This window comes from Chelon labrosus, assembly GCF_963514085.1.
Source record: "Chelon labrosus genome assembly, chromosome: 3".
NCBI lineage: Eukaryota > Metazoa > Chordata > Actinopteri > Mugiliformes > Mugilidae > Chelon > Chelon labrosus.
The window spans coordinates 13119816-13140743 of NC_140339.1; the positions used below are offsets into that span (position 1 = coordinate 13119816).

Genomic DNA, 20928 nt, shown 5'->3' on the forward strand with positions numbered 1-20928 from the left:
CGCGACCGCCGTTCTCGGGACGAGTTCTGTCCGACCTGTTTTCGGTCGGTCCACTGCTGTAAGTGCTCCTCTTTCTTTATTGTTCACGGATCAGCAGCCTTCATGTGGAAGACACACTGTTTTCAGGGTGAATAAAGGTCTGTGCTATCTGAAATCAATGTTTTGGTTTTGGGATATTCGGTTGCTTAGCAACAGCTGCTGCGATATTGCTTCGGCTCTTTTCAGTCCATCATGTGATCACCTGAGTTCGGACCAGCTGACACGGTTGGGGATTTCTCTGTCAACACACATCAAGTACCTCTGCCTTTCATCAAACATTAACCAGCCCGCTGCAGCATTAATGAAAAAATAATCTTTTGGGTCTTCTTGTCCTGTTCAGCTGTGTAAAGCTTCTGTATCTAGGAAAATGCTAACAACAACAACTACCTACACACACAGAAGTGATTCTGTGTGAGGAGAACAAACAAAAAAGAAACTCTGTTCGCACTCAGGTTAAGAACTGGGCGTGTTCTCATCAAGTAAAACATGCGCGACACTGCAGCTGAAGGTAAAACACACAGTGAATTATAAAGAAAAACTAAATTTCAGGCTAGTTTAATGTGCACAGGTATTAGCGGGGTATTCTTCTTTAACATTCCTCAAAGGCTGATGATGCTTCCTTCGCTCTCTATTTCACGAAACCCGTTAAACCCCCGGTACTGCACGTTTCTGCCGGTGCAGCTCCAGTATCTGTCAGTCAGTTCTTCCTCTCTCTGTTGGAGTGAACAGGACACTAAGGATTCACTTCAACTGAAAGAGCTTCTTTATGCGATAAGACCAGGACAGAAACCCTTTCACACACTCCCTCTTTCTTTCTCAACATTTAGAAAAGAAGTTCAGTCTACATCACTGCATGGTGTGTAATGGGTTTTCCCTGTAAGGAATGATTCAAAAATCTTAATGTCATGTGTAACGTGCAAATCTGCTGATTCCTATGAGATAATGAAAATTCGAAGTCAGTTCATCCAAAACATAATGTACTCATTTTCACAATGTGGCTCTTTCCATGTAGAAAATTATAGTTTTATTGGTCTGTGTTTTTAGATATGTCACTTTAATGCTAATAAAATGGAGGTGAAAGTAGAACAACACGCTGCCAAGCCTCTTTAGATTGTATCTAAACTCTTATTATTTCTTTTTTTGTTTGTTTGTTTCTTGAATTTCAAATCTTTCTTCAGGTTAAATCCAGTTCATTTCAGAGGCGGCTGCTCTAACATTTAACACTTGTACAAGACACCCCATGATTGTTTGTGGGTGTCTGTGTGTGCGTGGCATCCTGTGTGGTTTTAACAGCTCGGCGTCAAATCGACACCCACGCTCTGGACTGAACCCACGCAGACAGACAGACAGACAGACACACAGAAAGCCTGACCGGGTGGCAAAACAGCGACCCGGTGATGGGGGTCCGTTCAACGAGGACGTGACAGTTGTAAAAACAGGCACTCGCTCCGGCCTGGAGAGGCCGCATGCTAATCGGCCAGCATGAGTGCGAGGTGAGGGTGCTGCAGTTTGTTCCACTGATGGAGCTTATTTCCATGTTTATTCGTTTAGAGGCTGGGGTTAAGTTAAGTGGTGGTAATTGGCAGCAGCTTTGGAAGCTTTGGGAGTTTGAATGCAATGAAATCAAGTGCAGCAAGAGTGGGCTCTCACACTCCAACCCAGCTGCCAAACAAACTCTCAGGACCCGTGTGTACGTATGTGTGTGTTTGTTTTGACAGTATTGCAACACACAAAGCAGATATTTGCATAATGACTGCGGCTGCACCTGCCCTTGGCACTGCGCTTCAGATTTGGTTTTAAAGCTGACAAATCTACTGAGATTATACACAGCGATCCAATAATAGTCACATTCACAAACAAACACACACAATAGTGCAACATCTGAGCGTATCAATGCAGAATGAAAGCAACTGCTCTCCTATAATTCACAGTTCTAGAAAATGCTTGATTTGCCTCAGAGGTATCCTGCAATCTTCTTGTCTTTAAAAAAAAAGAAGAAGAAGAAAAAAGCTGCTGTGTTTGCAGAAGACACAGAGGCCGGATGAGGGAGAGCCAACACAGGATGCTGATAACAAAACCACTGAGACCAACGAGTGCAAAACGCTCAATTAGAAGCGACTGGGGGGGTGTAATCGGGGCTAATGGGAGAGGCCTAATTGATAGTGAGTGGGACGGTGAGTAGAGATGGATGCTCGCCACTTTCAAGTGTAAATTAGTGCATATGTTTCTGTACGATCAATATTCAAACAGGACAGTATGAGAGAAAGAAAGTAAAATGTGTTACGGGGTTTACAGTGAATGTAAATTAATTACATTTTGCTGGATGCATGCGGTTAAAAGATGAATCCGCCAAAAGATTCATACCTACTAAAGCTAACTAAAGCCCTTTTAGAGTACTGCGGGATATAGACGGCGTAACTTATGCACAAAGCCTATGCCGTTGCGATCCATTTATACTTATGCGCAGATTGGTCTGGCTCGCTCTGTGAAAACTCCACCCACGCGCTAGTCGGCGCTGTGTCTTTGTTGCCAGTCGGGTCAATTCTTGTTTCTACTTCCTGATTCAGTTTCAACAATGGTGACTGAAACTTTCGCATGAATTTCGACAAAAACGAGTCGTACAAATGTCTGTATCTCCGAATCTCCTCAGTTAACCTTTCCTCGATGTGTTCCATCTTTATTGATCCAAAACAATCGATTCGAAAATTGCGGCGATGGAGAAGCAGCCGCAAACACTCAAGCGGAAACACGCTACTACCAATCGGACCCATCATAGCTCTTGAGATCTGCGTCGCATAGTTACATTTATGGGGAGGTGCACGTCAGCTATGGCGCTAGGGTCTGCGTACGCTCTACGCTGCCGGTGTAGCTACGGCGCCAAATTGACGCAGAAGTCTAAACTGCCTATAACGCTAACTAACACACAGTAAGTGACTATCAACAATAAGACGCAAAGAAACAATGAAATGTATATGAAATTCAGTAATTTGTACAATGGCAGGTGAAAAACTCCTCTAAAGACGTCCGTAAAGTAGCTGGGTACCAAGATGGACTAATCTAACCTTTTAGGCAACGACAGATGGGAGCAACTGATACAGCTGATACAGAACCCCAAACGTTTATTGCAAAGTAACACTGTCCATTACTTTGATTCCTACCACCAAATTCATCGAGCTGATAGCTGGTTTAGGGCATCGAGTGAACCCAGATGGCGTTGCAGCGTCCATTACAGTATTTTATTTTTAAACTGAGAGTGTCGACAGCAGGAAGACCTAGCTTTGTCCAAACAATAGAAATATTTTCATGTTCTACTTGTTTCGCAGAGTGGGCAATATATATAGGAGGGTTACCTTGGCAACCAGTCATTAGCCACTACTGGCAGTAGGCCCTGTAAAACACAACTACAAATCTTTATAGTTGTGAAAAAAGCGCAAAAAGCACATTATCCAGCTATCTTGACTCTAATTTATCGTACCATGACAAGGAACATTTAACGAGAGTAAATCCACATGGCAACATATGCTACTGGATTGTCCAACTACTGGAGATCCCTGATCTGATCAGGATCTGTACAAGGTGATACAAGTAATGAAGAATATATCATTTTACAGGTCAGTATTTGACATTATATATATCCACCCAGGCTTAAAACACAGCTTCTTACAAATGGAAGGATAGTTTGATATTATACGGCATTAACTAAAAACTGTAGTGATGATAAACGCTGCATTTTAATGGAACAAAGTTTATTTCATTCCCACAGGATTTTCTCCCAACGCAGATGTGATGTCACATTGTTCTCAATGCAACATGAGACGCCCTTGTGACGATAACTGAAAATAAAAACTATATATTAGAGAGAGAACTGTTCGCGTTTACTAGAAAATGAACTTTGTTTAAACTTATAAGGCATCATATTCTTTCCTCTTGTCTTTGCTTTGGCAGAAGAAACTTCTTTTTTTATGTGGCGTCTGCTCAGAGTTTTATCACAGAAAAAAAGCTAAAGATACTCATGATATACTTAAATCAGAGCCAAAATTCATAAAGACCTCTGAGAATGGTAATATGGGTCCAGAGTGTTAGTATGTGTCTGAGCAATGAATGTTCAGGCATCAGCTGTGCCTTCACCCTCTTTCTCAGTTGTTAAATATGGGTGTGTAAGTCTCTCCCTCTCTCTCTCTCCCTCTCTCTCTCTCTCTGGTGCTTTGACAGGCTTCAGTAGCCTGGCTGGTGGCCAAAAATAGCCCCTCAGCTGGCACACTGGCCCAATTTATGACCCACCACATTCATCGTAGGGCAGCCGTGCCTCGGGATGCTCGGCTCATTTCCCACAGAGAACACAAAACTGCGAAAACACTAAAATGCCACCAGCAGAGCCACAAAGGAAATTCCACTTATGTTTCTGCAAAATGTCAATGTAGACAAAAACACAACTTAACTGGCTCGAAACACTTTCTTTGTCAATGCTAATGTTTTCTTTGACTCCTGAAGAGGGGAGGAATGCTGTCTTCTTTTTAAGTGTAACAAGATGAGGCAAAACTGGCCCCAAAACCAGATCCTATGATTTTTTATTTTTTTTTAACTGAGAGCCAACAGCCAGAAGTCTGAGCCAGAGGTTTCACGGACGACAGCCTGCTAGACCGCAAAAGTAAAAATAAATGGACTAACTATTCCCATCTACAACTTTTCACCAGTGACGGTGGCCGCCGCAGCTCCCAGTGGGGGCCACTTTAGTCGGTGAGATGGGGCCTTAAGGAGGCGTGTTACTTCACACAAACACACAAAGAGGTAAATTTCACGATGTTCTGCCAAAACAAACTTCGAAGGTCACTCACCATCTGAGAACGGCTCTTGGGACAGCCATTGATATCGTCTATCTTCTCATTGGCTGAGGAGAGAAGAGGAGGAAACAGACAGACAAAAGAAGAGATAGTGAAAACTCTTTTCAGGCGTGTTCGGTTAATGAAATCCTCCCTTTTATTCCAGTGGACATCCCAGTGGTTGCGTGTGTGTGTGTCCCAGACAGTGACTGACTGAATGAGTAGAGCAGAGGTGTTCATGCTGGTGACCACGGCCCCCCCTTTTCTCCCCTTTCCCAATGAGACATGAAACACTATCTGGTGACAGCAAATGGGAACGGGGCCGCTGGGGGCCTGACTAGGGCCGGTACTGTTGTCATTATTTTTCGAAGTGGGCGTGTGTGTGTGTGTGTGGCGTCAAGAATCCCTCCTGTCCATTACAGGCCCAGCCCACAGCAGCTGAGACACGACCGTCAGATCACAGCTGACAACTGTGCCAACAGCATGGGCTCCTGCATCAGGAGGCACGGTAGGGCCTGCAATGTAGGTCCATCTCAGGACCACATACGGTACCACCAACACCGCAAGAAAATACTTCTCGTCCTGCATGGTTAATAAATACAGAGTGTCTTTTAATAAATTCTTAGGAGTTCCATAAGAACAGCTCCTAAACATTTAAGACTGTGACCCCTTTTGTAGACAAATATGTCTGCACAATGTACCAAGTTCAACCAAATATGTCATTTCATTTTCACTGATTTTCTTTATTAAGCATCTGGTTCATATCTTTTCTATCAATTGCAGAATATTTAGTTTTCATTAACAGTCACATTTGTAGGGAATATAGGGAAATAGGGAAATAGCCTAAACAAGCGAAACACATTTATGAGTGATTTAACACTTCTACTGTTGGCAGTGGTTTGTGTGCTTCCTGAAAAATTGCATACTGTAGAAACACCAACACCCACGAGAGACAGCTACTCTGTGATTTTGAGATACACACTTTAACTAAAAATAGATTAAAAAACCAATAACCAGATAGAGTTTGCCTGTTTGTCTTGCAGATCAAGCAGACTACATAAAGTCTAGATTGTTTGAGAAGACTAGGAACTGAGCACAAAGGCAGATATCTGACAAAGCATCTGAATTTGTAGAAATTTGTTTGACAGATTATCCGCAAGTTTGTACATAGGAAAAAATAAACACTGCCCTGAAGGTTTTCCCTTGTCTGAATTCCTGCCCCTGACTCTAAGCTGGTCAAACACCTAAACAGGTGCCGTACCCGGTCATCCTTTGACCTAGTGTTGCTCTTCAAACACCAGCAAGCTGCTCTGGTTTCACCAGCGATCGTGTGGCGTGAGGTTTTCCCGGTGGACAAGAAACAGCGGGCGGAAAAGCAGGGGAGAACAGGTGAATGGACACCTCGGGTGGGTTTTATTTTAAACTGTAGTATAAAGTGCATATTTTTCACGTAGGCTTGATATCTTTTTCAGGGACACAGTTACATACATGATGCATCAATAATGCATAAATCATTCTAAGGAGCTCAGGAACTTTATCTAAATGTTGCTGATGTAAACTAAATTATAGATTTTTTCTTTAGCCTACAAACATTTTCTCACTTTCTGATGAATAATACTATCGCCGACTGGCCAGACCAGTTCATTTCAACCCATCAGCTGATAATCACTACTTTGCTGACAGGTGGATATTTCATTGGACATTTTTCATTTAATCTGCTGCATCAATTCAAATATCACACAAGGGGTAGTAAACTGCAAACAAACATCACAGTAAGTCTGTTGTTTTTCTCTAAACTGAATCCACATAACGCAAGTTTAAATTTAGTTTCTGGACTGTTTCAGGTAAGAAGCAGCTGTATTCCACGGCAACAAGCCCAATTACTCTGCAGTCCTCATCCATCATTGTCAGGCTTGTCTGTGAACAGCATCCAGGTGTGTAGGATTGTGTGCACGCTGTTGTAGTCTACATTCCTGGACTCATCAGGACGACACAGACAGAGGACGCTGATAACCATGAGATAAGGTTAAAATGTTTAAAATGACCTACAGTGCAGCGAGACATGGCCCACCACATGCAACAACTACTGTATGAGAACAGCGTTACGTTTCGTAGTACAGTACATTTAAAATGTGGGTCAATGGGAAGCTGGGAGCAGAGAGAGAGTCAGTGACATGCTGAGTCACCGCTCAGCTGTTGACGGGGTGTTTCAGCCTCGGGGCTGTCGGAAGACGAAATGACAGGCTGAGGATGGCCAGATGAAATGACAAGACTGATGACGATGACACAGACGAGGGCGAGGGGTCAGACACAGAACAGCCCACCTTCACAGTCCACCCTACTGTTGTCATTTCAGCACATGAGAAACTGCATCATTATGAACTTTTCTATTACATTTAGGATCATGAGACTCAATTAAAACAAAAGGGAATCTCTCTAAATATTAGAGACTGGCTAGTTCCTAAAATGTGGCTATAAAGCAGCAAAAAACTGAAACAGACATCTTGAATTCAATTTGAATTCTCTTCCCTTACTTCTTATATAGTATTTCTTATTATTACAAAAAAGAAATCTGCATCTCACTGCACTCAAGATCCCCACAAGCTAGTTTTGTCCTGACTTTGCATGATTCAGTAATGTATCAGAGTAAAAACTGCTTCATCCTGCAGTATCAGCAAAAAGTTTCTGTGATGATGAAGGCTGCAAGTATTTGTTTGGTGAAGGTCAGCAACCACACGATCAAACCTGGCTTCTTTTAGCAGATTTTGGATTCAAAAGAAACGCTTCCTTACCTACGACCTGTATGATCTCAGCCAGCAGCACTCCGTCGGTGACGTCTGTTTGCAGGTCCTTGATCAGACGCTTGTGTCCTGACTTGGCAAGGTAGTGGTTGGCCCAGTCCGTGTAGATCTGCGGTCAGACACAAACACAAGCACGGCGTTCAGTTATGAGCCAACAAAAATAGCATCCAGTCCAAAAAAGAAAAAGAAGCGGCAACCCCGTCAGGTCGTCCATGTGTTTCAAAGTCTATAAACACTTGAAAAACTACAAAAGGTATAAATGGTTGAAGCAAATTTACGGCTCTAATAAAATAACAACATGGTTGAATGGGAGCAGAGTAGCCCTCTTTCTTTTGTTGGGGCTCCGATCTGGCATATATCCGCGTGGTATTCAAATTGGGGCCATTGTGCTCAGCCGGGGCATTCATCTCGGAGCACACGGCGGCTGTTTTCAATGGGCCATGCTGACATCACTCTCTGGGGACAGAAAAGACCCTTCACTGCCTGGGGGGAGGAGAGGAGTGCAGGGGGGGAGCAAGCATCTGAATAATCTGAATAGCTTCCTTCATAATTAGTCGCCAAACTCTTTCTCTTTTACTCCATCTCTCTCTCATCAAGAGAGCGAGTTTCTATTTCTGAGCAGATTAAAAAGGGAACACAAAGGTTGAGGAGAAGTTGCACCGCACATTGTTTCTAATAAAGCAAGAGTTATTTTTAAAAAATCAGATACCTTATGACACTATCCTGATTTGCTGCATCGTTAGGCTTGTCTGCAAACTGCAGAGACTGTTTGACAAGTGCAACTTCAGAGTACCCTCCTCCCCGAAGGGATCTGAAACATGCGGAGCAGCTTGTCTAAATAAAGACCCCTCACTCTCGTTTTCACACCAACTTAAAAACTGTAACGTCTGTTAGAAGACGACAGGAAAGAGGCAATCAATGGCTCCATTCAGACCTCGCATTAACATCCATTGTGGGGGAAATCTGATGGCAAGTGGTCAGCTTTAAGTACCTGTGGTCACACGTGACATTAAAATGCATTTCCTCATGTACCTACAGCCAGCACTCGAGATCCAATCTCAGCCCTGCACTCTGCATGCAAATAAACACAGACATATTTTTGGGAGCAGCAGATTACTGTAACAGCTGCTGTCTCTAATGGATCACAAGCACTGTTGTTTATACATATTTAAATATATATACACCGATCAGCCGCAACATTAAAACCACTGACAGGAGACGTGAATAACATTGACCATCTTGTGACGTTGAAATGTTCTGCTGGGAAAACTTTGGACCTGGCATTCATGTGGATGTTACTTAGACATGTAGCACCCACCTAGACCAGACCAGGCACCCCCAGCCCATAGCAATGACACTCAGCAGCCATCCCCAGCAGGATACAGCCTGACACAGGCACACACACAAAATCGGTTAGGAACAATTTAAAAAACGTGAAAAACAGCACAAGGTGTTGACCTGGCCTCCAAATTCACTAGATCCCAGACTGATCAAGTATCTGTGGGATGCACTGGAGCAAGCCTGATCCACAGAGGCCCCTCCCCTCAACCCATAGGACCCAAAGGCCCCCACTAACAACATTCTGTTGCCAGACACCACAGGACACCCTCAGAAGGACCATGTCCATTCTCTGATGAACTACAACTGTTTTGGAGGCAGAAGGGAGACCTACACAATATTAGGAAGGTAGTCATAATATTGTGCCTGACTGAGTATTTATTGGATTAACAACAACGACAGAATATTTTAAAAGGCTTTCACTACTAATGAACAGACATACAACAGAGTGCTTTTGTCATTTCAGACAAAACATCAGTCACTATAGAACTTCTGACAAAGTGGTTCTACTGTGGAGCATTAAATCTGCAGGAAGCATAACAGAAGAAGTCTTTGAATTTATTGACAAGACTGTAATGCCTGAATCGGAGAAGATGACCAATATGCTGGCAAGCTTTTATTGTTGCTGCCTTCATGAATCAGCTTCCTTAATCTTTTGAAACACTTGTTTGAACAACTGGGTGTTTTGTCCCTCCTGGAAACTCGTCACGTCACCTGGTGATTACCCCACGTGGGGCAAACATGCAAAGAACGAATGGGTTTATTCCAACCAGAGAAAACCTATCGCCAGTACATTCCTACTGAAGACGTTATCAAAGATCCAGTTTCATTGAAAATTCTTTCTGATTGGGTCTTTATGTTTTGATTGAGGTGGTTAAAGGAGGCATCTTTTATTCTGATTATTAGTTGAACACCGGTGTCCATGGAAATGAAGCAAATGATGCATACTTGTGTCAGTATTCAAAATAATGAAATCCAATTAAAACTAAATTAAAACTGTGGACAGAAGCTACTCAAAGTGCCTGACTATTTGCACTGTAGCAGGGAAATACGTCAGCTCATTCAAAATACCAAAACAGACCTACTCATGTAAACAAGGATTTTACAATAAGAAGCAATTACCCAGCTACTTTTACACGCTGTGTCAGTTTGCTCTCAGATTTCTGACATAACCTGATTTCTCCTGGTAAACAAAAGGCTGTGGTATGTCTATGTGAACCTTCTTAATACACAAGTGGAAAATGCAATATAATTTCTCACTACTACGAAATTCAAGTGCATCTTTAACTTTTGAATGAGTGCGCAGCATTGTTAAGGTCAAACATGCTGTGTGTCCATTTTTGGACACACAGCATGCAGGGTGAGGTGTGTGACACAGTTGTGACCCTTGTTTCTTTGTGTTTGCACTGTAAACACAGAGCTTTTCTGCCACGGCGGATGAATCACTGCTCTCATGAAGGCTTACAACAGGTGTGAGTACTTCAAAGGCGTGCACATGCACGCACATACGAACACTCATCTTCATGCACAAGCTTAAACGCAAAAAGGTTTATGAGAGTACACGACTGCACATTAAATACAAAGAGCCTTGAAGCGACATTTAAAAATCACACAGGCCACATTCCCAAACACAAATGCAATTAAACAGTCTTGAGTGACACACTGAACAACAAAAGCCTTTAAGAAGCCGGATTAGACTCCATCCTTTGAATTCAAACTTTCAGCTGGTCGTGGGGAAAAGGAAGTGCAATCTTCAGGGGCTTTCGAGTGAGTGTGTAGGCTTTCTTTGAAGTAGTTTCGGGCAGGTAAATTGAGGGGTTGGAGTGTAATTAAAAACGAGGTGAAATGGGTAGCTGTCATTCACTGAGCTGAAAACCACAGAGGGGGTCAAATGGCCTGAGGGCTAGAGTGGAGCAAGGCTAGGTTGTCAGAGGAAAGAAAAGTGGGCAAATAACAACAGGTCGCCTTTATGTCCCAAAGAAGTAACTTTTCTAAAACACACTTTGTGATGTCCTCTGATGTTCTCCACTCAGGCAGGATAAACTTTAAATGTGGCATCTCAGTATTAAATTTCATTTTAAAGACAAAACATGGAGAGTTCATGCATTCTAGCAACGTGACCTAGAGATAAACTTCACAATAAAAACAGGAAATCTGACAGAAAATAAAAGTGAGTTATATTTTAGAGCAAATCAAATTACTATGTCAAATATAAAAGGTCTTACCAGGAGGACAAATTCATAAAAACAACTCCTCTGCAGCCTTTTAGCATTTTAGCATTTTTGTTTTGGTTATACAGCACATTTAACTTCTCACCTCTGACCACAACATTGTTTTCAACATTTATATTTTAGACATTAAGATACATAAATGAAGCAAAAAACAAAATTAAATGTTACCTGCCGAGCACCAGATGGAAGAGACAGGCTGTTAACTAGACCAGCTAGCCGATTAAATTAACAACTAGTTAGTGAAGAAAGTGACGTCTGCAAACATTAATCCATAGGCTATGAGCAAAGGGCTGCTTTCTGCCACCCAGTGAACGGTTAGCGTGCACATTAGCCACAACAACCTCAAAGAACTTGACCAAAATATCAATCACTTTGCTGTGACTGGTAAACTGGGATTGATATTTGAGTTACTTAAAACCTTAATCATTATTAAGTGGCAGCGATGCAAACTGTTACCATAAGGAATTAATACAGCAAGAAGTAATAGCACAGACCGAGTGAATCACAAAACATCAGTCAGTTGCATGAAAACCAAAGACCATGTTAATAAAAGTAGAACGCAGTAATCTGATTCATGTGGGTTGAACCACATGGTTATTGGAAGTTTCTCTGATCATGAAGTTGTTTGGAAGGACAGAGGCCAAAAGAGGAACAAGTGATGAGAGGCAGACCTCTGAGCTGGGAGACATTTCATTCATGTTCACTGCAGAATATGTGAAGAGAACTATTCTCCAAGTTAATTCAATATCCATCTATCAGAGAGAAATGAGGTATAATAAACTCAAACCAAGTATCTGCCTCTATCAAAGAGAACCACTCTGCATACTGAATAGAAAATGTAATCACTGAATGGGTAAGAGGGCAACATAGAGGCTAAGTGGTCATAATTACATCACAGTGCATGCAAATTCAGAACCAAGTAGTTTTTTTTTTACATAATTATTGACCAGATTCCTATACATTCATTACAGCTGTGATCAGATGTGAAATCTGGAACCATTGATAATTTCAACAAGTTTTATTTGGCAAAATTCTACGCTGCTCATGACAAGCTGTTTACTTGGCTTCACATTTGGCTAAATAAATAAATGCAGACTTTTGTACAAAAAACTATTAATGGATTAGCACCAGTTTTTGGATTAAAATATGCCTGTTAGTCCAGGTTTCCTCTGAATACATGTGCCCAACACTTACAACAGGCCTCCTTGTTTTGTCACTGAAGTCCCAAATGACTTACTTAATGCAGCAGTAATTTTACATACACTAATCAGGCATAACATTATGACCACCTTCCTAATATTGCGTAGGTCTCCCTTGTGCCTCCAAAACAGAGAATGGACATGGTCCTTCTGAGGGTGTCCTGTGGTGTCTGGCAACAGAATGTTGTTAGTGGGGGCCTTTGGGTCCTAGGGGTTGAAGGGCCTCTGTGGATCAAGCTTGTTCCAGTGCATCCCACAGACACTTGATCAGTTTGGGATCTAATGAATTTGGAAGCCAGGTCAACACCTTGTGCTGTTTTTCATGTTTTTCTGTGTGTGTGTCTGTGTCAGGCTGCATCCTGCTAGGAATGGCTGCTGCCATCAAGGAGTGTCATTGCTATGGATTGGGGGTGCCTGGTCTGGTCTAGGTGGGTGGTACATGTCTTGTGTCAGAGATTCACAACAGTATGAGGTGCAGATGCAGAGAAACATTTTCTAGGAGGGAAAATCCCACCATTCCCAGAAAGCCCCTGCTATCACAGTCCCACTCCTCATGGGATGGGGGGTCTTTTTTAAGTAGCTGTAAATTGGTGCAGGGGTCGGGGACATTCCCGTCACCAGAGAAAGCAGCATGATGCTGACTCATAGATATTATCACAGTCATATGCGAGTCTATTGACATGCTGCTTTTGAAATATGTCACTTTCATGAAAACAATCTGAACCCAAGTTGCAACCCTCTTAAATTAGAAACTTTCTATTGATTTTGTTCAGGATTTCAGGACACTGGATTTGAATTTAAATAATGGTCATAATATTAGACTGCAGACTTGAGGCTTTAATTAGAGGCTGCCCACGTTCAGGGCCAATTTGAAACTTGTAGCACTTTCAATACATAGTGCCCTTAATTTCTGAACAGAGATGCAGAAATATGGCAGAGCTACTGATGCTGTTCTGTAAACTCACAGGCGTAAACAGCCACAGAATAAAAACAGACAGCTTTCATATTCAGTGTTTCATTTTTTTTTGTATTATTTATTATCCGATATGTAGACTGACTGGAGAGCTAAAGGATGTTAAAGGAAATTCAAGAGAAGGATCTACAGTAGCCCTTTCTCTCTAACATGTTGCAGAAACAGTTGGTTAACTCTCCGTAAATAGACATCTTGACATTTAGTCAAGATCCTGTAAACAACCATCCATGCTTTGTCAGTTCGCAAGCATGGCCTCATGTGCATGTTCACATAATAACGCCCTATTGAAGCCTTCAGAAATGACACACAGTCAGCTCCTCCAAGCCTGTGACAAGCTGCGATGAGTCACTCCCTCAGACAGCTGCATCTTTTTCTTTCTTCCTCACACACAACACACAAATCTGCTTCACATCCAGCATCCCTGCCGCCTCTTGCTGGCTGAGTCACCGGGGCTGGTGTGCGATGCCTACAGAAGGTCATGACGCACACAGGCCTTCCCCACAGCGCTCGGTCGGCCCGGTTAGATAGACAGTGAGGGCAGCCAGGGCATCACACTGAGAGAGTGCCCTTGATTTGAAGGAGATTTCTGAAGATGGAAGTGCAGTTGCATAAGTTTAATAAATGTCACATCACGACGGCGGCAGATCGTAGAGCAGACAGGAGATCAGCTGATGTACTTTTGTACTTCCTGGGGCCATGAGTGCGTGTTGTTTGCACTGACAATGTCTTGATAAGAGATAATATGTTTGCTAAGCAGCAATGTTAATGGAGAATTGATTTTATATTTATAACGAGAACTCTGGAATACAGTCTTTTGTCCAAAACCCCTTTAGTGTTTAGTGGACAACTAGGGCTGCAACAACATTTTTATGTAAATGATTACGTTAATAACGAATACACTGATTTGCAGGAGTACATCAGCACATCCTAATGTTCATCCCCAATTATGGCTACTTCTGCTCTGACTTAATCCTTGTGATGAACACAAGTATCTCAACAGTGAAGATCTGCTGGCTCTCCGACCTCAAAACAATGAGAAGCCGGCGTCAGTATGGCTGTGGTCAGCGCCTGCGATGCTAATGTATGGCAGTGCCTCTTTCCAGTGCATTTGCAAGTTGCAAACCGTTTATGTGCATATGCACCTACAAAACTTGATTAAAACATAGATTTTAACATTTGCTGATAAATAATACAAGAATAACTTATTGCAACCATACAGCATACGTAGATGCAGAGCATGAAGGAAAGCACAAACATTACATACAGAGCCAATTATAGATAAACTCAATTACACTTTAAATTAAAAAGAAAAGGTCTGAGAAAAGTTCTTTAGAACATAGATGCCAACAAAAATGAGATTCCTGGTAGCCTGCAAAACTCCTAAAAACACTGACACTAAAAACAAACCGTTTTAAAATTACCACAGTTAAAATGTGTCTGCTTATTCTGCAATAATCACAGAAAAACATAGCTCTTTATTTAGGCAATCTCAGAAATATGACTATATTACTAAACAGGAGTCTCCTATATGTTGTTATCTAATGTGTTAATGTCTGCACAGCATGTTGTATGTATATTTTCAGCTTGATGATGATGACGTGGTGTCGTGGATTTTTAAACGTTTTCCTAACTTAGTTTTCTCAATTAGTTGAGGTCCATTTAGTCTTTCCATTGAAGTTCGAGCACGGAAAACCACAAGCCAGCTACGGGCTCCATTTTTCACATTTTCACATGACGTTAAAACACAACACCTCAGGTCTGTCCGCTGGAGCACAGTTCTCACATATGTCGACGGCGCTGCAACAATTACGCAGATAACTTCAGGACGATTAGCCTTATTGCTTTCTGGGTTCAGTAAGCAAAAAGCACTGTGTTTAACACGCCATTATGAACTAATCTGCCAACACGAGCAAGAACTATAAAGAGAACCCAGCAGGACCAAAGCTGCTATAAAGTGCTATCTCTCACTAGAAGCTTTCATTGGGAGCCAGGACTTAAATAGCTCTCGTTATAATTCAGGTAATGGCACTGTGTGCTGAGTGTACAAAAGACATGCTCTGATAACAGTGCTTTTTTTGAACTTTTCAAAGAAAAACCTACCTTTGAACGCCAAACCCAAAGCCAACTAAGATGAAGGCACCTTCCAGTGGCTATGTTCAGGAGGTTTATAAGGTACCAGTAAAGTTTTATCCCTTCATTAAAACCACTCAGAGTACCTGCTTCAGTCAGGAGCTTCTATAATAATTCCTTGCTCCTCCTGGAGATCTGGTTCTACCCTTGACGTGTCTATTTCAAGCTGACCTTTTCCTCGTAAACCTTTCTTTCTCCCAGGTCCTCTCAGTTTGTCTGAGGTAAATGCAAACACCCGCGAACGGCTCCATAGATGTTGTTTTGTCTTATTCGGTAACAAGTGGATAGGTAAAAACGCATTCATGACACCCTGATAGCACACAATCTTTGATACCTTCACTCCATTTACCCTTTTACATTCTCTCTCTGGTTTCTTACCACTTTGTAGTTTTCGCAGGAGTAGCGGCTGTAGCTCCTGGACGGCACCCTGAGGGTGTCGTACCCCGCCATGTGGGGCTGTCACTTTGTATAAGACAACTAATACAGCAAAGCAAATGCAAAAAAAAAAAAAAAAAAAAGGAAATGTGCAAGTCAGGTGCACAGTGTGTAAAGTTTAAAAGTCAGTCAAGCTGTTAAATGACCGCCTTTCCCCCCTCACATCTCTGTAACAGCGTGTCTGTCTGGCTTGCTGTCTGTACTAAGAGGACATGTGTTGTTCCTCTTTACATGTACTTCTCTCATATCTCTCCCTCTACCCCTGTCGGACTGCTTCATAGTGAAGCTTAACACTGTTTTAACCTCTCTCTCTCTCTCTCTCTCTCTCTCTCTCTCTCTCTGGGTGTCATTCACTCTGTCTGAGTCAGACACACTGAGTCAGTTCCCTCTTCTTCTATCAGTGAAGTTAAACACCAGAAACATACAAAACTGAAATGGGACGTTTATTCTCGGGTACTCTACTTTCAAGCAGATTTAAAAAATCATGTTGTAACACATGCTGCAACATTATAGTTGTTGGTCCTTCTTCTGTTTTGTGAAGATGCATCAAACGCCCTAAAGTATAAACTGAATGTTCAATAAATTGGCAGTTTAACCTTTTCCTCTGTAGCCTCACAACAACAGATAACTGCAATAGGATAGCTTTACTGCACACACTTCCTTTCCTAAATGTGACAGAGCTCCTAACGCTGACTGACAGAACACTTTAGTTTCCTCCCCGCACACCTGGTGCTGTACATTACAGCAGGAGCCCACACACACACACACACACACACACACACACACACACAGACAAGCATGAAACATGGGAGGTCTCAGGTATCAGGTGGTGGGTTGTACTACTTTTTAAATCCAGCCATCATCAGGTGATTCAACTTTAACCAGTGGAGTTATTTGCTGACCTGGTTCATACACACCGACATAATTTTACACCTTGGAGTGGCACTGAAGTAGCACACTCACATACCGGCCTCGGATGCCTTAAGTCTCGAGCATGGTGCTGTGTCTGTGCTATGCAGAGCTTTGCAGATGCATGTCTATCGGTAGCTGTGACTCGCAGCGTCAAAAGAATGTGCGTAACAATTGTAAATGCAGGATAGTCTTGTCGGTGTTTGTGCTGTTGTTGGTCCTTTAGCCTTACAGCTGCTGCAGAAAAGGCATGACACAGAATTTATTTATAGCTGAGGAAAATACCATATATTACTGCTGTGAGTCTCATCGATAAGGACTCAGCTTCCCACGTGCTGCTGCAGGCTGAGGGTGACATGTGGCGACACATCCCCTCTGAACCCAGGCTGGGCCGGCTAGCAGATGGCTGGTGGGAGAATGATGGATGGACTGATGGCTTCACTCAAACAATAATCTAAACGAAACATGCCGTGTGGGGAGGGAGTGGTACTTAGGTGTGATGGGTGATAATATCTTACAGATCAAACGCTGTGTTGTAACAAACATGTAGCGTCAACCAACACGCTAGCTGCTAATGCAGGAATCTCCCTCAGCTTAAATGAGTCAACACCAGGCCAAGGTGAGCATCATCTGCAAAGCTCTCGGTGACTAGCAGACGCAGACAGATGGCTTCTGAGGAACCAGTGTGCCTGGTCTGTATGATATGACAACAGAGGACTACAGTCAGCCCTGCCAGCTGCTGCCTGTGCCCTGCGCTCTAACATTGATATTTTCAGTGCTAGGGTAGTTTGTGGTAGCTCGGTCAAACAGACTTTCTACATGACATAAATTGTTTGAAACCACAGCAAAACTGGAGAGAAATGCAGAGATTTATAGGAAGATTGATAGGAAAAGAGAAAACCAGAACGTTAAATGGTTTCCACTGTGTCAATGTTTTCTATTGCCTCCACGCGCTCTGATTGGTTTTTAATTTTTGACGGCACCGGCACCACATTTGCCAGATGTGTCACTGTTGCAGCACGACTAACAACCCATGAAATGACCTGGGACTAGTATTTAGTGTCAGCTCTAGAGCCAAATAGAGTAAAACTACAGAATTCATCCAACAGGCAGGCGGAGGTTAGTGAAAACACAAGCACGGCCATCAACAGTTTCTACACTTTACACTATGTTATGTTCCTGCTCTGGGTGTTCTCCTGTCATCAAGGGAGGGACAGCAAGACACAAACAAACGTGAGGACGTGAGAAACTCAGTTCACATGAGTTGTCCCTCGTGCCATAATCCAAACCAACAAACATCTGCCTTCTCCTCACTCTCTCCTCAACCACCAAAACTGGGCCTGCTTCTTCTCCTTTGCCACCAGCAGCACACACCACGCATGGCTCTCGGTCTGTGGGGGCCTTTGGCAGCAACCCTCCATCCCACCCCCTTACCGACCCCAGTGTACTCACACAGGCCTCTCAAGTGGCTTTAGCCCGCAGAAAGCTGAAGCAGGCCAGCTCTAAATAAGCCCTCATGTCTCTGCTTGCTCTCCGTTTGGCACATGAAAGACATGTGGTTATGTGAGGCATGGAGGCCATACCAGGCACATGGTAGACAAAACGGTTTGGCCGGAGCTCCACAGTTAAGAGCATGGGAAACAGAGTCACAGATGAGAAAGCCAACACCCAGACTGAGCATGTGCGGACATCTGTACATGCGTTGCATAAACTGATTCGAAAAAACAAAACGGCTGGACGGAAACACCTGCTTACACCCAGAAGGGTTAGTTTTGATGCAGCATTGTTCACTTATTGAGAACTTATATAATAATAATATACTAGATTTTTAATTCAAAATGGATTGGTTACTGCAAAGCTGAAACGGCACGGCGGTGTCTGTCATGCAACATCTAATCAGCACAAATCCTGAGACGTGCAGCCTGATGCACATGAGCACACAGCTGCACAGCAAGTGTTATTAAAGAGGACATAGCTTGTTAGAAGAACTATATCAGCAAACAAGCTGCGTGTAGTGATACAACTGATTTCCCTAAAGAGAAAATTCTCATGCAGCAGCCTCTTGGTCTTTAAAAATCAGTAGATACAGTGGGCTTTATAGTTTATACATCTTATTAAGGTCCGAGCTCCAGATTTCAACAATGCTATTGCTCTGTGGGTTAACTTTCAGGGGTTTGAAAAGACTTTAATTTGCTTTAAAATGTTCTAAACAGGGGTAAACAGTTCCTTAGTCTTTCTTGGACTGCATACGGCCAAGCATATTTCAAAACCGATGTTGTACCACGGTTGCTATGACACATTCCAAACCAGAAACACTTCCAGTAAATAAAATTATTAAAAGAATAACTAAACAAAACAAACGGGCAGTTGAATGCATGCTGCGGCTTTTGACTGTGAGAATCTGTGAAGGCTACATGCATTCAGCGTCACACACAAAAACAAAAAAGTACCGCAATAAAGCCACATGATCGCTCATTCTTTTATCTGCCCTGTGTTTTGCTGACGTGCCTCTGACCGAGATTAAACGCATGAATCAAGCAATTTATGCTGCACAGGTCATACACTGACCTAAAACCCAAGACAGTCAAATAATCAATAGACCCGTGCTTGAATAGAGAGGAGTATGGACATCGACTTCATAATAAAACGGAAGGTCATTTTAATTTCTGAGATTGTGTGAGCATGTTCGAGTGTGTGTGCCTCTCCTTTTCACGCACACATATGAATTCAAGCTGACTCCATAGGCCACTGGGATCCTGTAAGCCATGATGTGAGTAGGTTAGTGGTGTGTAATTAAGCTAGCCTTCTTATCAGCTCATCTCTAGGCTCTGGCAATAACCTCCTCTGCTTCCATCTCCCCTTCCTCTCTGGGCTCACGGAAGATCCAGATAAGGGGCATGGCTGAAAGACAGAAAGAGAAAGAGAGAGAGAGAGAGACGCGAGGAAAGACAGGGAGAAAACTCAAGAGAGAAAGTGGGCTCTAACCGCCTGTGTTATGTGTAAACTCAACTGGGTGCTCATTACACAAAATTAGTTTCATTAAATCTGCGGCTTCCTCCTTTTATCAAGTCCATCAGCTACCACAAAGGACATTTTTTTCCTCATTTGTTTGCACCACATGACCTATCGGCACCTGACCTGCCGTGCACTTTATCTCAGTGTCCCAGATACTGTTGAATATTAACCATCTCTGCGGCATCGCACACCAAACAGTGGGCAACAAAGCCGACTGAAAGACTGTCATTTTCTTATAAATGCTTGAAAGGAAGGCACACACACGCACACATGCACATATGTGCTGGAAAACTCTGGTTGAAGTCCCTGCTAAGCCTGTTTTAACTTTCATTGTAGGCATCAAAGTGGAGCTCGTATCAGGTGAGGGTACAACCGGGATGGATGCCTTCAGCGCTTTCCTTCTGATATTAGAACGACTGCCACTCATCCATTGTGTGTTTGCAATTCAAAGCAATAGCAGGGGTGAGGGTTTGGGCTGATGCATTTTTGCAAGCATTTTTACTCACACATAAACTCACAGTGAAGAGAAAATAATAAGAGAGACTGTCTGCAAGCTATAGCTTCAGGAAAGATGGGACAGGATTAAAGTGTGTGAACAATATATTGATAAAAGAACTTTCGATGTCAGAAGGAAGCCTATAGTGCTGTGAGTTCATACATTTCTATGTGCACGGATAAGAACATTAATGCACATCTTTTAAACCACCCCTGCTGGTGTGTGACTTTTATGATGACCCGAAAGTCTTGAGCCTACCAGTTTCATGGTGAAATTCTTCTGCTCCCAGCGGTACAACAAAGTCATGTTGCTTCTTGCAGCTTCCTTCCTCAGAGACACCTGCCACACATTGAGGAGCGCTGGTGGCGAAGCCGGGCCCAAACATGAGCCATCAGCACCAGGTCCAGGCGCGACCCAAAAATCCGTAAAGAAAACAAGAATCCAAAGAGGTGGCTGTAGGTTTGAGAAGCAAGCTGAATGAGAGCACCCTGTCGGTTCATGGGGAAAGGTAGAGCTGCTGCTGCTGCTGCTTGCTTGAGCCA

The 20928-nt window shown here is 42.8% G+C and overlaps 1 protein-coding gene across 1 annotated transcript in view; it reads right to left on the reverse strand.

The window, feature by feature from the left end:
• nav2a (neuron navigator 2a) overlaps window positions 1–20928 on the reverse strand; it is a 95521-nt gene that overhangs the window by 64324 nt on the left and 10269 nt on the right. The window contains exons 2-3 of the mRNA XM_084541374.1: window positions 7652–7769; window positions 4875–4927 (exon numbers count right to left, since the gene is read on the reverse strand). Coding sequence (XP_084397500.1) covers window positions 4875–4927; window positions 7652–7769 — 171 coding nt within the window. The remainder of the gene's footprint in view (window positions 1–4874; window positions 4928–7651; window positions 7770–20928) is intronic.